The 14862-nt window shown below is 46.6% G+C and overlaps 1 protein-coding gene across 4 annotated transcripts in view; it reads right to left on the bottom strand.

Annotated features, from left to right (window-relative positions):
• Positions 1-9292: 9292 nt before the first annotated feature.
• Positions 9293-14862, bottom strand: part of igf2bp1 (insulin-like growth factor 2 mRNA binding protein 1) — a 48681-nt gene continuing 43111 nt past the window's right edge. For 2 of the 4 annotated variants that reach the window (XM_069674364.1, XM_069674366.1), the window contains 8 exons: positions 14578-14700; positions 13707-13842; positions 13501-13623; positions 13279-13416; positions 12979-13053; positions 11733-11864; positions 9625-9738; positions 9293-9533 (listed from right to left, as the gene is read on the bottom strand). In XM_069674364.1, the coding sequence (XP_069530465.1) occupies positions 9378-9533; positions 9625-9738; positions 11733-11864; positions 12979-13053; positions 13279-13416; positions 13501-13623; positions 13707-13842; positions 14578-14700 (997 nt within the window). In that variant the 3' untranslated portion in view covers positions 9293-9377. Of the gene's footprint in view, positions 9534-9624; positions 9739-11732; positions 11865-12978; positions 13054-13278; positions 13624-13706; positions 13843-14577; positions 14701-14862 lie in introns of all 4 variants that reach the window. The other 2 variants (XM_069674365.1, XM_069674363.1) reach the window with 2 other exon arrangements.

Raw genomic sequence — 14862 nt, 5'->3', positions numbered from 1 at the left:
TACCAAAACAATCAGATGTATTGATTAACCTTCATACAGTGGGTCTGTCTCAGTGTCTCTTCTTGTCACCTTGTTCGTCTTGCAGAAATGATCCGACTGAATGAAGTGAAATTAAAGTGAAATACTGTTTAACTGAATTACCACCAAAGATCACTGATTAACCAAACAAACATGCTTAGCTTAGCTTAGCTTCAACCTCGACTGCTTTCTTGGCTCAGACGTGGCTCTTGGGTCTTTGCCCTGCCGGTCGTGCATCCCAGCACACAGCAGCTTTTACACTTTTACACGTCTCTCTCTAAGAAAGAAACCAAGTTTATATCAGAGAGTCCAATGATTGAATTGGAAAGAGACATAATCTATTTTGATCACTAATTATTGTATAGATAAAGTGTGTTTAGTCGTTTGCCTGTATGTGCCAACATTTCCAGTGATCAAGAGAAATCGTCTTTCTGTCGTCCACAGGAAACAAACGTTAGAAGGTTGTTTTACTGTAATGAACCATCATTAGACCAAAAAGAAAATCTTCTTTTTAATCTTTTTAAATCCAGTGAAACATTTTGTCTGAGATACTGAAACACAACACAACACAACATACCAAGAACACCGTGTAACATGAAGAAACAGAAACACCTGCATGTGTAGTTTCAGTGAGAGCCAGCAGGGGGCAGCACTGCTCCGTCCTTTGACTGGACAGGCTCAAACTGTTGAGTTAAACACTGCTGTGCTGTTTGTGTCAAAGTTTAGTTGTTTTTACAGATTTCAGTTTCTCGTACAACATTTAGGTCATTCAGAAGACCCGATCTACAGATGAAGTGCGCTCTGTGTCTGAAGTTCATGTTGATACTCTGTTCGTCCGTTCCTACTTCAGCTTGATGTTTCAGGGCTGTGAAACTCGGGATGTGTTGTAAATATTTTTTTAATCAGTTGTTAAAAAATAAAATATGTTTGATTTTAAAAGTAAATTATCTTTAGTTTCATTCTGGACTCTTCAAATCAAATGAAACTCAGATGAAACATGACACAATGTTTATTAGTTATTTAGAAGGGCCAATCAGAGCTGCTGTTTCCTGTTTGAGCCACAAGGGGGCGTCATCACTCAATCTATGAATATGTGATAGTCCACTGTTCAGAAACACGACGCCCTCTAGTGGTCAGAGGTAAGATTACACATTACATATGGTTTATTAAACATGGAGCTCTCATCCCAGGTAGATCACAATAAATACTGCACACAGGTAAAATTTAAGGTTCATGATAGAAAATTAACATTAACAACATTATAAGAAAACCGAACATTAAAGTTAGAATGTTCACTTAAACTGAGCTTTGAAGCAAAATAAAACTAGGTTTGTATTTATCATTAAACAGTGTCTTAATGTAGATTTTTAAATCCTGAGATGAGCCCGACTGAAAGGCCTTAACAACGTTGTTTTCCTGTGAGGAGTTCTTAGTCTGATATGAAATGGACTGAAATAATACAGATGCCACAGCATGAGCTCCAGAAGCACAGCAGACCATCAGCTACGAGACAAGTTATTCTTAATGCCTGAAACTGCTGCCAATAACTTCCTCAGTGAGTGAGACGTTTGAATGTTCAAAGAAAGCAGGAGATTTGTGTTCAATAACACTGCACGTGCAGGACAGGACCAGCAGAGGTCAAAGGTACGGCTCTGTCCACAGGGGGCGCCAGAATCAACACCAACAGTCCCTCACAGGAGCTTTGACTAACTGAACTAATAACTTTATAACTAATATATCAATGTATTTCTGTGTGTGTGTGTGTGTGTGTGTGTGTGTGTGTAATGTTTAAGTGAATCATTCTGTGAGGAATATCAATCGTAACATAAACTTTACAATCATGACTCGCTCTCAGGTCGATCTTAAATTCCACTGATGATAAAGATGAATGAAGATAAACGTGTGAAGCGTTAAAGCAGACAAAGATAAAATAATATTTACACGTTGTTTTCTTTTGTTTTTCTGCATCTTAAAGACTTTTTCTGTCAAGTTATAAACAAAGAAGGTTTAAATCAGTCGTCCTCACAGACCTGTCAAAGTCTGCTGTTAGTAAAGAATCGTTGATTCACTAATCAGAGAAAGGTCACACTTGCTTTCCAAAGGTCATAAGGTCAAAGTTTACATCAGAAAATACTTAATATAAATAAACAACCTGTCTGTGAATTTTTACTGTTTTATTTGACAAAGACAGATTCTCGGTCTTTGCACGGAAGCCCTGAGCGGACATGCATCCATACTTTTTATTGACTCTATTTTCTGTGATAACGAGTCATGTCAGTGTCCGCTCAGGGCTTCCGTACCATGGCACTTTTATAACATAAATATTAACCTTTGCGAGATACGACTGATTATTTTGAGAAATGCAAACGTTCTGTTCTGCAAAGGATAGTTTAAGAAATGCACCAAAGAAAGAGAGAAAAAGTGATGATTAAAAACAAACACACAAAGAGCACGAGGAGGCGGGAGGTCCGTTTTCTCATCTTTTAATAACACATTCATATCTATGCTCTGTTTTGTTTACAAGAAGTTTAAAACAAGTGTTGATGAGGACTAAAGGAATCAGGCAGGCAGAGGGTGAAAGTCCATATACTGTAAAGACTGCAGCGCCACCTGGTGGGAGGAGGAACACTCGACGCCGCAGCGGCTCGGCACACGGAGATGTTTAGTTCAAAGGCCGAGGTCGGCGCCGTCGCCCCTCCTTCCACCCGCGGCTCCGCAGTCTGCTAAAAACAAACAGGTCCTTTTGCTTTTCAAACGAGTCATCAGAAGTGAAAATCGATCATCGATCAGTGTAGAAGGTCCTCGCAGGGCGCTCTAACTCATGTAGGCGTTCACAGAGAGAAAGAAAATGCTAAATGCACCCAAACACAAGAGATACAATCTGCTGTCATACAAAAGAGAGAAAAGAATCAGAAGAACCAAATAAAACATGAAGTTACAAAAAGTTTAATGAACGAAAAGAAAAATGCAAATTGGATAAAGAAATCTCATTTATGTTGGGTTTTTTTAAAGAAGAGGAATTAAACAGGTTTGTCTCCCACGTGAAGATTCAAATTCATCCTTTGAAATAAAAACTAAGATGGAGAAAGAAACAAAATCATCTTTGGAAGAAGTAAAAGTTTTCCTTTAATAGACTATCCACTACAGTATATGGAGATGCCGCTACCCAGTTATTCTTTACCTATATTTCTCTCGAGCAACTTTTTTTTTTTTGTCATTTTTGTGTCGTTTTCCAAAACAAAAAAATTACCATTTACCTATTTTTTTCCCAAGAGGTAGATCAACAAAACAATTACATGGTTACAGGTGTCGTGCCCCTTGATTCAGGAGGTGAAATCACAGGGAGGGGGTGGAGCAGCAGGGCGGAGCTGGAGGAGGATTGTGGGTAATTTAAGCAGGTAAAAAGAATCGGTGGTGTTAGACTCTGATCACAGTGAGCGGCTGATGATAGCAGCTGAGTAAAACTGAAACTGTCCCAGAGCGACGATGACACCTTGTTGTGACTCGTGGACCAATCAGGTCGCTGTATACCTAAAGAAGATCCTCATCCCGGCTGCCCGCGCCGCCCCACGCCACAATGTGTCCGAGTTTTTTTGTCTTTTTGTCGTTTTTTTTCTTATTTACTCATTTATTTTTACAGTCCCGTCTCTGAGCAGGAGAGGTACAATTTCAACAACCGAAAAATAAATTAAAGTGTGGAAAAAAAAACTCAATGGTGACTGTAACGTCGACTGTCCGTTCCTGTCCGACTGTTTGCTCTTGTCTGTTTGCCATAAAAGGAAATAAAGAAACAATCTTCTGGCTGAGTTTGCTTTTGTTTTGAGGTAGCGTTCCTAGTTATGTGACAAGAGGTTAGTTTGTTTCGTCCTCCGTAAGTTTTCTCGTTTTCAATTTGTCGAGACTCGGGGTTCACGACAAGAGCTGCGAGTCTGTCCGTCCGTTTCACCGTCTGTCGGGGCTGAGCTACATGTTGGGAGATCTCCGCTGCCGCAAACAAGAAGCCGGGCGAGAGAGTTCGCCCTGAACTCCTCCCACGTTTAAATACTAGAACAACACCAGAGAGATTTCAGCCCGTTTGCTGCTTTGACGTCAGCGCTGAGGGTTCATAACGCTGCACAGGACGCGCTGCAAACACAACCTGCTTTAATGTTTCATTTACAGCCACGTGAGGCAGCTCGCTCTCTTACACCAGGTGTGCTCTACCTGCTGGGGAACACAGTGGAGCCTCGAGCAGATCAAAGCCAGAGGTTTCTTGGTGGAGACCAAAAATAGAGCGAGAAGGAGACTGAATGTTTGTCTCCTGCATCTTAATATCTGCTGCCTCAAAGTGGACAAAGAATCAGCGGCTGCAGCTTTTACAGTTGCTTTAGTGAGGCTGGAGATGCAGCTCAGCTCTGATCGTACGCTACGTGTCTGATGAACTCTCCTGCTGCCTCCAGCTCCTTCAGGCTGACCAGTGCCCAGTGTGATGAGCTGTGAGCTCGGATCAGTACCAGGATTTCTCTGATGGACACCAACTACCGGCGTTCTGTCTCAGCTGTGGAGCGCCTGTCCATCTGTCTCACTGAGTGGCAGTTTCACTGTATCTAGCAAGTCACACGTGGGCTGAGATCTGTCTCACTACAGCGCGATGAAGCCACAACAAACAGATGTTACTGAGATTTAATGACAATAAACAGGCTGAGAGGATGCTGAGAGAACTACATCAGGAGGCAGGTTTGTAGTCTTTGTCAGGTCTGTCTGTGAGACGACGACAGAACAAGTTTTAAAATGCTCGTTTTTTGAATGGAGTTTGGTTCCAACATCTCTGAAGGGGTCGCTCTTTCTCTGGTGGTTATTTTTGGCCTTTCGTTCTATAAAACGTTCAGCAGATAAACGGGCTGAAGCTCGCGCTGGTGTCGTCTTTAAACAGTCTTGGAACGAGTTAATTGAACGTTTGATGCATACGTGTCGGCGTGTGGCGCGCACACGGCCAAACTCCGTCCCGGCTGTGAAAACAATCTGTCACAAAAGTTGCATAAAAACAGGACCGAGGGGTCAGAGAGGATCCGGATCTGATCGAGCATGAGAAAGGATTTCTGCCCCAGTCTGGATGCTGTTCTCTCTGCTGCAGGGCTGCAGTGACAGCACGCCGTGTGTGTGTGTGTGTGTGTGTGTGTGTGTGTGTGTGTGTGTGTGTGTTTAGTTTCATGTGGAGACACAACAACCAGAAAATGTCTCGACTGTCTCTACGTACAAAAGACGAGGAGTTCAGTTCCACGATGAGTGCTCGGCGTCTGAACTCCTCAGACGTCTCGCTCAGCGTTACAGGTCATTACTGCACGCTGAGCCCCTCCTGTGTGTTTGGCACAGTGACTGTCATGGACTGAGCTACATGTTAGTGAGTGTTTAGTAGCTGTTTCGTTAATAGATTTGTGCATTCAAAAACAAAATAACAAAACATGATCAACTAGTTTTTCCAAAGAGAGTCAGAACATCGATTGTAAAATAAAAAGGTGGTTAAAGTAAGAAAATCAAAGTTGTTGAACAGAAGTGAGAAAACGAACACGATGGAGACCAGCGCGAGAGAGGGCGAGGGACCCTGACGTTCCCGCCCGCTCCAAAAATGAAATGATCTTTTTTTTCTCTATAAATCAAAACGTGTCTCTCTCCTCCTGAAGGGCTCAACAAGGAGAAAACTAACTGTCTCATGGAAGGACACTCCCTCCTTCCTTCCCTCCCTCCCTCCCTCCCTCCCTCCTCTCCTCTTCCCTTCTCTCCTCACCTTCTCTGTATAAAGAATTGCATCAGGTGTTACAGGAGGCTCTCAGTCGTTTTGATAGTTTGACGTTGTCCACATATTTCATCAATTAGTGCAACAGTACGTCCCCAGATGTCACGTCCAAATAAAGCTTGCTGTTTTGTCAAAACTCAATAAAAACCAAATCAAAGAAATGAATCGTCACCGATCCGCAGGCTGAATCATGAATCCTACATGTCTTGGTGGTTGTGAGCCGAGCTCTATGGTTTGATAAGAGGTGGAAACTTGACACCAGCGTGTTTGACTGTGAAGTTTCCACCCCCGGACAAAAATGGAAGCACAGACGCGTTGAATAGATTCGTCCCTGTGTGATGGAGAGCAGGTGGGAGAGCCGGTGATGCAGGTAAGACGTTAAAAAGATTATCTGGCAGTGTCCGTCAGTGACTTGGCGCAATCTTTCCTCTCTCAACGGCTTTTCCCACTTAGATTTTTATGCTTTTTCTCCAAAAATACAAAAGTATCGTGATCACCATTTAAACGTTGTATGTACAGGTGTTAATCTATTACTCAGGTGTGTTTTAAACTCCCATTGTCTCGAAAGGTTCTCGTCTCTCCCTCCGCTGTGAGCTGGACCGCAGGCGGAGGACCATAGCTTCTCGTCCTACTTTTTTCTGCTTTTTTAAAGTTTCACCCGACCACATCCCGACAGAAATGAACATTTAAAACCAGTGAACACACACACACACACACACTCACACACACACTCACACACACACACACACACACACACACACACACTCACACACACACACACACAGCAAGCGCACATGTAGCCAACAGGGAGCATCTGAGGTGTCGTGGTCAGTGCACAGGTAATAAATATTCACATTCAGAGAAGTCAGAGCTAGTTCAGGTGTGTGTGTAGGTAGATGCCCTCTCCTGTCGCCACGCGCAGGTAACTGCTGCTGCCGCGTTCAACACAACTCTGATCTGACAGGCTCCCGCCCTCCAGGTGACCAAGGTAAAGACAGACGGCGTTACGCGTCTTGTGAGGGCGGGAGCCGTAACCTCTCGAACACTTAAAGCCCTCTCGTAAGGTTTGGCGCTTCATGATGATGTCATCACAATAAGGCAGGAGAGGGAGGTCCTTCAGGGCGCAGGGTGGGCAGGTGGCATGGATGCATCATTAAGACCAGGGGTGCGTTCAGAACGGAAAACTGTGGGCACCAACAGTTCCTGCAGAACGACGTTCGTCTCGTGTGGTCGGAGGTTTGAGCCAATCAGCACGGACGTGTTTCTAAAGGAAGCGAATCGTTTAACGCTCCATCGTTTCTGCTTCAGTAACCGTCTGGCTCGTTCGTCTTCTGTAGAGACTCTGCTGAGCGGCGGAAGCAAAACAGGAAGTAAGAAACGTTTCTGGTGCCCGGCAGGTGTTTGTTATGGGATGTAATGGACGCCACCTGTCGGTCTGTCACCGGGCCTTAATGACACGCCCACAGCCAGCAGAGCGCTCAGTCACCGAGCGCACTTTAGCACCGCCCTCTCCAGTTTACTCTCCCCATTGGCCAATAAACCGCTTTAGACAACGGCTGCTCCAATCACACGTCAGGACGACAGAGAGCATGCTTCCACCCCGAAAAGGCAAAATGGCACTCGACCCATTTCCTCTGCAGAACCAGCACGTCATCATCCTGAGCTCATTCAACCATCAACACACCAAAAAAACAGAAAAAAATAACCAAAGCAACAAGACAATACCTAAAAAAAAATACTTTTTCTTTAAAAAAATAAAAAATATTCAGGACTATCAGCTCGTCTTTCTTTTTTTCTTCTTATATAAAACACCAGCAAGCAAAAAAAAGTTAGGAATACTGAGGTAACTTTACCCTGAGGTAGGTTTTTTCTTTTCTTCTCTAATCTGTTCTAATCTTGGCGAGAGCGTCCAGGCGTAGACCCCGCCCCTCATTATCATACGCAGGCAGGGTCTGGAGGCTCCGCCCACAGGCCTTTGGCAGATTGGGAGAGAGAACGAGGAAGCCGCTCCCCTTCAGTCTGATTTTACCTTCACTGAGCTCAAGGCAAGGAGCTTTGGAAGACTTTGCTTTTTTTGGTTCCCGCGCTCGGCCCGGGCCAGCCCGAACACGTCGAGCGTCAGAGGCCGAGTTCGTCCGCGAGAACAAAGACGACTTAACGCCGAGATGATCGGTAAGACCTCAGCTCCTCTGAGGCGACTGGCCCGGAGCGTCCGGCGCTGAGAGGAGGCAATGAGCAGAAAGTCTCAGACACACCTTGTCTGTCTGTCATTGCAGGACTCATTCATACAGGTGTAGCAAAACCTCACACCTGACTCGCTGCCTTCAATACATTCACCCGAGGGGCCGGGCTAACTCACATATCATATATATATAATATATATAAAATATGCCATTTAAGGTGCGGGCCGCGAGCCAGCGAGCATAGCTGCTGGCGCTCTGATAGAGTTGTTTATAAAGGTTTCACTAGTGTTAGCGAAGCCGCTGCAATAGAACTGCAGGACTCGCTGCGACCGCCGCTCTCCTTACTGTCTCTTGCTGCGTCTTCCGCCACACGGCTAAATGTGGAAGGGGAAGCTCAGTGCCTCCCCAGCCCCCGCCTCGCTGTAGGCTACATTATGCTACGTATCACAGACAAGGGACTGGGAGATAAACAGAAGACCCCTTTGAAAAAGGCAAGGCGGCCAGACGCAGCATTTCTTAACATTTACATGAAGATTATATTTACAACCTCATATTTCTCCTTTTTTTCTTTTTTCTTCTAACCCCTCCGCTACTCGGAGGGTCTTTAAAGAGCAGTGTTAACATCTGCGGCCCCTCTTCTAGACTCTCATTGGTCAGGGGGGTGAGGGGTGGGTGGGGCTAATGCCAGACCCGTGACCTTTCCCCCCTGAGCCGCTGCAGCAGTTTCCCTGCTCCCTCTCCCGGCTCCACCTCACTGCATTTCTATCAATAATAGCTCTGAATAAAACATTTCTATACATATATCTCTATGTTTAAAAAACCACCCTTAAAATATAGGACTGAGAGCAGATGGCTGGAGAGGTCTGCAGGGGGCGACAGAGGGACGGACGGGCCCTGCTGGTGTTCCTGCTCGGTCAGAAGACCTGAGCAGGTGTGGACAGGTGTAAACAACAGCCTCAGACTCCTTCCTTCACAGGAGCGTGATGTCGGCCATTTTGTTTAGACCTGTTTGATGCAGCGGATCGTCTCACACCAGGAGGACGCCGCCCCTCCGTCTCCATCCCTCCTTTCCTTCATCCCTCCATCCTCAGTCAGTCTCTCTTCTGGCCTGGCATCTGGTGTCTGTTCTCTTTTTATCTTAATCCTCTTTTTTTATTCATTTCATCTTTTGATTTTACTCTTCTCCGTTTTTTCTCTAAACGCCGATCTCTCTCTCTCTCTCTCTCTCTCTCTCTGGCTATCGGGCGTACTCCCTCCCTCTTTTATATCTCTCCCTGTCTACCGCTGGGTCCGTGTGTCGCTCTCCTGTATCCGTCCATCCGTTGGTCTATCCGTCCGTGCATGTGTCTGTCTGTCCGTCTGTCCGTTATGCCGCGCGGCATGTTGGGAGGGCGCAGGGACCCTCACTTCCTGCGAGGCTGTTGCTCCTGACTGAGTCCCTGTGTGGGGCTGCCCATCTCTGTGAAGCCCTGGGGGTTGGGGCTGGGGCCCGTGCCCATCCCGCCCTTCTGTGGGTGTTTGACCTGGGTCAGGATGTCCCGGATCTTCCTCTGAGCCAGCTGGACGACAGAGGACAGAAGTTTAGTGATGAAAAAACCTGCAGACGGAAACAGTGAGACAAAGATGTGCGCCGTGTTTTTGGAGCTGTACCTGGCTGGCGTAGAAATGTCCATTGATCTTGACGATGACCTGGTCGTTCTCATCAGGTGTCTGTTCTCTGGGGACGACCACCTCGGCGGCCGTCAGGTTCTGCAGCTCGTTCACCTGCAAACACACGAGCTGGTTACTTCAGGAGGAAGTAACTCTCCTTCTTCCCACAACACACCTCCCCCCAGACACCACAGCACCTCCCTCCTCCTCCCCCTCCCCCCCCACCTCAACACAATCTCCACCTCACATCACCACAGACCAGGTCAGGGGACAGCTGAGGAAGCTCCGACCCAGGAAAGCAGCAGGCCCGGACAAGGTGTGTCCAAGACTTCTGAAGACCTGCGCTGCAGAACTGGGGGAACCACTACAACGGATCTTCAACCTCAGCCTGCAGCTAGGGAGAGTGCCCACCCTCTGGAAGACATCCTGCATTGTCCCGGTTCCTAAAAAGAACCGGCCCAGTGAGCTGAATGATTTCCGGCCGGTGGCACTCACTTCACACCTGATGAAGACGTTGGAGCGGCTCTTCCTCAGCCTCCTCAGACCCCAGGTGCAGCACGCCCAGGACAGCCTGCAGTTCGCCTACCAGCCAGGTGTTGGTGTGGAGGATGCCATCCTCTACCTACTACACCGAGTCCACTCCCATCTGGATAAGGGGAGAGGCACAGCGAGGATTCTCTTCTTGGACTTCTCCAGCGCCTTCAATACCATTCACCCCCCTATGCTTCGGGATAAATTGAACCGGATGGGAGTGGACCCCCACCTGGTGGCCTGGATATCCAACTACCTCACCGACAGGCCACAGTACGTCAGGCTGAAGGACACCACGTCTGACACTGTGGTCAGCAGCACTGGAGCCCCCCAGGGCACAGTGCTGGCCCCTCTTCTCTTCACCCTGTACACCTCGGACTTCTGTCACAACTCAGAGCTGTGTCACATACAGAAGTACGCCGATGACACAGCCATCGTTGGATGCATCAGGGACGACAGAGAGGAGGAGTATCGGAGTCTGGTGGGGGACTTTGCTGCTTGGTGCCGCACAAACCACCTAGAGCTCAACACCTCTAAGACAAAGGAGCTGGTCATAGACTTTGGGAGGTCCAGACCGAAGCCGAGACCAGTCCTACTAGAGGGAGCTGAGGTGGAGAGTGTGGACTCCTACAAATACCTCGGGCTGTGTCTGGACAACAAACTGGACTGGTCAACACACACCAGCCACCTGTACGGGAAGACACAAGGCAGGATGTACTTCCTAAGGAGACTGCGGTCTTTTAACATCTGCAGCAAACTGCTGCGGATGTTTTACCAGTCTGTGGTTGCCAGTGTCCTCTTTTACACTGTAGTGTGCTGGGGAGGCAGCACATCCAAGAAGGACACATCCAGACTGGATAAACTGATCAGGCGAGCCGGCTCTGTGATCGGCATGAAGCTGGACCCTCTGGAGACGGTGGCAGAGACAAGGACACTAAACAAACTGTTGGACATTATGGACAATGCCAGCCACCCTCTGCACACCGTCATCAGCAACCAGAGGAGCCTGTTGAGTGAGAGACTGCTCCTTCCAAAGTGCAGGACTAACCGACTGAAGAACTCCTTTGTCCCTCATGCCATCAGGCTGTACAACTCCTCACTTAGGGGGAGGAGGTAACAGGGACAGACTCTCTCACAAGCGGTAGCCACTAATTCAGCTCACAAAGTTAATAGTAGTTAACTTCTTTTATTCAATAGTAATATTTATTTATTTCTCAAAGGGTCATATGTGCAATAAAAATCTGTCAATGTGCAATAATCTCTCACCACAGTGCAATAACCTAATTTAGTTTAATTGAACTATTACCCACTTGTTATCTAATTTTGTACTTTTTTATATATATATATATATATCGATAGATATATATATTTTGATCTTTATTTTTTACCCTCTGTGTGCTGATTCTTTCCTATTGTATTGTACTGTATAAGCTGCTGGAGACTGAATTTCCCAGAGGGAGTCATCCCAAAGGGATCAATAAAGTTGAGTCTAAGTCTAAGTCTAAGTCTAAGTGAGAGCTCAGGTGGAACACGGCAGAACAGAGAAGGGAGCGACGCGTGAAGCTCAGGGGTCTTACCGTCTTGCCTCCCTTGCCGATGACCCTTCCTGCGGCGGCGGCGGCCATCTTGATGTGAGTCTCCAGTTTGACTTCCTCCTTCGGCCCGAAGAAGTTCTCCTCCTTCAGCTTGCCGTAGATTCTGCCCTGAGCCTGAGAGGAGGGAGACGAAGAGGTCAACTATCCATCTGAAGATGACCTCTTGTTGTTTCTAGAATGTTCTTTAAACTGATCAACAATAACTCGAGCCTTTCATCTTTCAGGAGCAGGAAGTCAAGGCTTCCGTCTCGTTGTTGAGCGTGTCATTATATTTATGTCTGGTGTAAAACAGAGTGACGGGACAATCCTCTTTAAAGTTATCTAAAATAAAAGCAGCGACAGCCTCATGTTTCAAACCTTTAGCTCGTACATATTTTAAGGATATGAAACATTTGGATAAATAATCTGTAGAAATAATATCAGACAAGATAAACGGCCGGTGCAGACGCTCACAGCAGAGGGCTGAATTCACCCCAAAGAGCGCTGCAGAGCAAACAGCGCCTCTGTGCTGCTCGTGTTTCAATCATTGAAGTCTTTATGATCCCCACGAGGCGGCAGAACAACATAAAGAACATTATAAATCACATTATTTAAAAGCCCAATGAGCGGACGTCTCAGGCCTTCTTAAAAGATCTCACTCTACAGAGGCGAGGACGGTCCGTCAGCGATACGGCAGCAATGTTCAGTTAAATGAACGAGTCATTATGCCGACTGTGAACGAGCCTCGTGCACGTCATTCACAAACACTAAACATCACCGTGTCTGTTATGATAAATATGTTATTATAAATGTCTGTTAATGATAAATTGTCGTTATTATAATAATCAGGAGATCAATCAGTCCGGGGCCGTGCGAGGCTCGACCTCTGACCTTCACACGGAGCAGACACGGTGCTGTCAGCGGCCGGTATCTGTCCTCAGTGAGTTCTGTGTTTAACTAAACGCCATCATCACGTTCTGAAAGAGAGTTCAAACAACCTCCAGAGATCAGGAAATATTCTGTTTCTGTATAAGAAATAATTTAGATCAAAATATAAGAAAATGTACTAAATATTTTATTTACAGCTGACCTTCAGAACTTTTCAGTTAACGTGCAGATTTAAGGGTTTGAAGCTGTTGAAGATGCTCCCAGAAAAGTCGAATAAACAATCCTAACAGCTGTTCTGTATTTCACTCGAGAGTCAACAAAGAAACTATCAGAATAAAAGTTGTGATTATTAATGAGTTACCTTAAACTGAGCCTCGGGGGGTCCGGTCACGATCACCTGCCTCATCTTACAGTCTGGAGTCTCAGCGGGGGCGATCTGAGGGAGAGAGGGAGAGCGGACACACGTCACATCGAGGGGGAGGTTTGGTTTTAATAGAAGTGTATCATTGTTGATGATGTAGTGATGGCTTCACCCAAAACTTTCTGATTTCGATTGTAAGACATTTGAAACATTTGGATTTCGTGATCACAGCTCTTGTGTCTGCAGCGCCTCCGCTCAGCGTGTGTGCAGCGCAGACACCTGGACATGTATCCCCGTTACCTTGATGGAGGCCCCGGCGAAGCGGCTCAGCTGTTTGATGTGCTGTCCTTTCTTCCCGATGATGGCTCCCACGGCCTGAGCCGGGATGTAAACATGGACCGTCTCCTGCTCCGGAGCCTGAACACAAACACAGAGCGCCTTTAGATAAACCCAAACATCATCACGGGAAAGAAAAGCTTTAAAGAAGCTGCGCTGGTGCGTCTCATTAAAAGACTGTCTTACCCCAAAGCACCCGTAGGGGGCGCCAGAGGAGGCGTTTCCAGGCGGGGGTGGGGGCATGTTTGCGGAGGAGGGGAAGAGGCCGAGCGCTCCCAGGTTGAGGCCGGGGATCAGGTGAGTCTGTTGCTGTGGAGAAGGAGGCAGGTTAGAGATCTGGAGGTTTGAAGCGTGTTAGAGGCTCACAGAGTTCAGTGTTCGAGCAGACTCACATTCATAGCAGCGATGTCGTTCTCGTACGCCTCTCGGACCTTCTTCATCACCTCGATCTCGGCCTGACAGCACGCTTCGATGGATCCTTTCACGGTGATGGTTCTCTCTGGGTTGTACAGCGTCAGGTCCTGCAGGCTGCACGCATCACAGAGACGTCACAGACATGTAGAGCTGAGCAGGTCCTGTGAATCTTTCTGCCCCATAATTAAACCATCTTCCAAGATTTAGTACATTGCTCCAGTGGATCGCTTTAACTGGCAGCTGATAAACAGGCTGCAACGTAATCCTGCTGGGTAAATACGTTTGATCAAAGTGCGTCCACTGACAGGCTCAGATTGTTGTCTACGTGTGTGACGACATTACAGACAGGATCCCGACAGAAAAAGGATTTTTCTAAACCAAAAACAGCTGCGAACTTTCTCTTTCTTAAGCAACCAAACTCCATTAACAAAACACTCATTTTACCACCTGCAGTTCAGGAGAGCTTCTGGCTAAATCGGTTGTTTTTTTGTGTTATTGTGTCTTACACAAACATCATGTTGGGTCTGGACTAACCAGTTAAGACACCAAAGACACACTATGACACAAAACAACTAACTGATAGAGGAAGATGTCGAGCAGCAGCTCCTGTGCTCTGTGAGGTTAAATCAGTGTTTTTATGAATGGAGTCTGGTGTGTGTGCAGAGAGCGATGTAACGTCTGTGTGTGGTTAAAACAATCATCTTCCTCTGTAACAAAAAGGTCTATCTCTGTAGGGATCCTTTCTGTCATGTTGTCACACACTTAGAAGAACAATCTGAGCCTGTCAGTGGAACTGAAAAACCTCATCACGTGTGTGTTCGTGTGTGTGTGTGTGTGTGTGTGTCTTACGGTGAGATGGTGATCTTGGTGTCTGTGTCCTGCTCCACTTTCTTCAGGTTGCGTCCCTCCTTCCCGATCAGACGACCAACAAAGTTGTTGTGAGCCAGAATCTTAAGAGGAACCTCGTCAGCTCTGCAAATACAAACATTCATCAGCTGACAGAAAGTTTGTTACCGACAGTCAGAACGCGACACGTTTATTTTGTTTGTGGTTTGAGCAGAAACCGTCTGTCTAATCGTGAGACGTTCTGTTCTGTAGTTTGAGTTAACTCTCGTCATCAGTAGTTAAAACCTG

This window comes from Semicossyphus pulcher, unplaced genomic scaffold (genome assembly GCF_022749685.1).
Source record: "Semicossyphus pulcher isolate SPU_LCO1_2020_fin unplaced genomic scaffold, fSemPul1.0.p SCAF_23, whole genome shotgun sequence".
NCBI lineage: Eukaryota > Metazoa > Chordata > Actinopteri > Labriformes > Labridae > Semicossyphus > Semicossyphus pulcher.
The sequence above is the reverse complement of the archived record's forward strand: the minus strand, read 5'-3'. Positions and strand labels throughout refer to the sequence as shown.